Source organism: Pteropus vampyrus, unplaced genomic scaffold (genome assembly GCF_000151845.1).
Source record: "Pteropus vampyrus isolate Shadow unplaced genomic scaffold, Pvam_2.0 Scaffold1005, whole genome shotgun sequence".
Lineage (NCBI taxonomy): Eukaryota > Metazoa > Chordata > Mammalia > Chiroptera > Pteropodidae > Pteropus > Pteropus vampyrus.
In genome coordinates, this window is record NW_011889786.1 from 16,058 (window position 1) to 17,162 (window position 1,105).

At 48.4% G+C, this 1,105-nt stretch overlaps 1 protein-coding gene across 1 annotated transcript; it reads left to right on the plus strand.

Annotated features, from left to right (window-relative positions):
- The first annotated feature begins 158 nt into the window (after positions 1-158).
- On the plus strand, positions 159-1,105 carry LOC105310050 (olfactory receptor 2A12-like). Its single transcript, XM_011386272.1, is given in 2 exon segments — positions 159-477; positions 480-1,105. Coding segments are annotated over 2 exon segments (945 nt in total).

A 1,105-nucleotide genomic window follows, 5' to 3' on the forward strand; every position in this document is an offset into this window, starting at 1 on the left:
GAGGCTCAGAGAGGTTAAGTAACTTGTTCAAGACAGCAAATGAGTAGTGGGGCCAGAATTAAAGTCCTAGCCTATCTGCCTCCAGGACCGACATTCTTGCTAAACGACTGTACTTTACATGGTACTTAAATGAGAATGATTCTCTTACAGGCCCCACCATGTGGATGCTTCCAAGGCAGAACCAAAGCTGGGTTTCTGAATTTATCCTGCTTGGCTTCTCCAGTGACCCCTTGTCCAACAGGATCCTCTTCATTGCCTTCCTTCTCCTCTACCTGAGCTCAGTCCTGGGCAATGGGCTGATTGTCACCCTGATCTACCTGAACATGCATCTTCATACTCCCATGTACTTCTTCCTCTGTATCCTCTCCCTGTTGGACATGAGCTACATCACTACCACCATGCCCCAGATGTTGGTACATCTTCTTGCTCATTCTCAGACTATCTCCTTTGCTGGCTGTTGGCTACAGATGTATATGTTTGTGCCCTGGGCTTGACTGAATGCATTTTATTTGTAGTCATGGCTTATGACCGATACATAGCCATCTGTCACCCACTGCATTATACTGTCATCCTCAGTTGGGGCCTGTGTGCACGCCTGGCAGCTGGGGCCGGGGCCTGTGGTTTCTTCTTCTCTCTGATCCATACTTTCTTCACCATGAGGCTGCCATACTGTGGACCCAACATGGTCAACCACTACTTATGTGAAGGCCCCTCGGTACGAAGCTTGGCTTGCATGGATACCCATCTCATTGAGATGGTGGACCAGGTTATCAGTGTGCTCATAGTTATTGCCCCGCTGTTTCTCATTTTTGCCTCTTACATCCGCATTGGCCAGGCCATTCTCAAGATCAAGTCCACACAAGGCCGCTGCAAGGCTTTCTCCACCTGTGCTTCCCACCTGACTGTGGTCACACTCTTCTATACTCCAGCCACGTACATCTACATTAGGCCCAACTCCAGTTCTTCCCCTGAGCAAAACAAGTATATCACACTCTTTTACAATGTCTTCAATGTCCTGCTCAACCCTTTGGTCTATAGTCTGAGGAACAATGACATCAAAGTGGCCTTTCTCAAAGTGATCGGGCAGGGTCGCATGAACTCATGA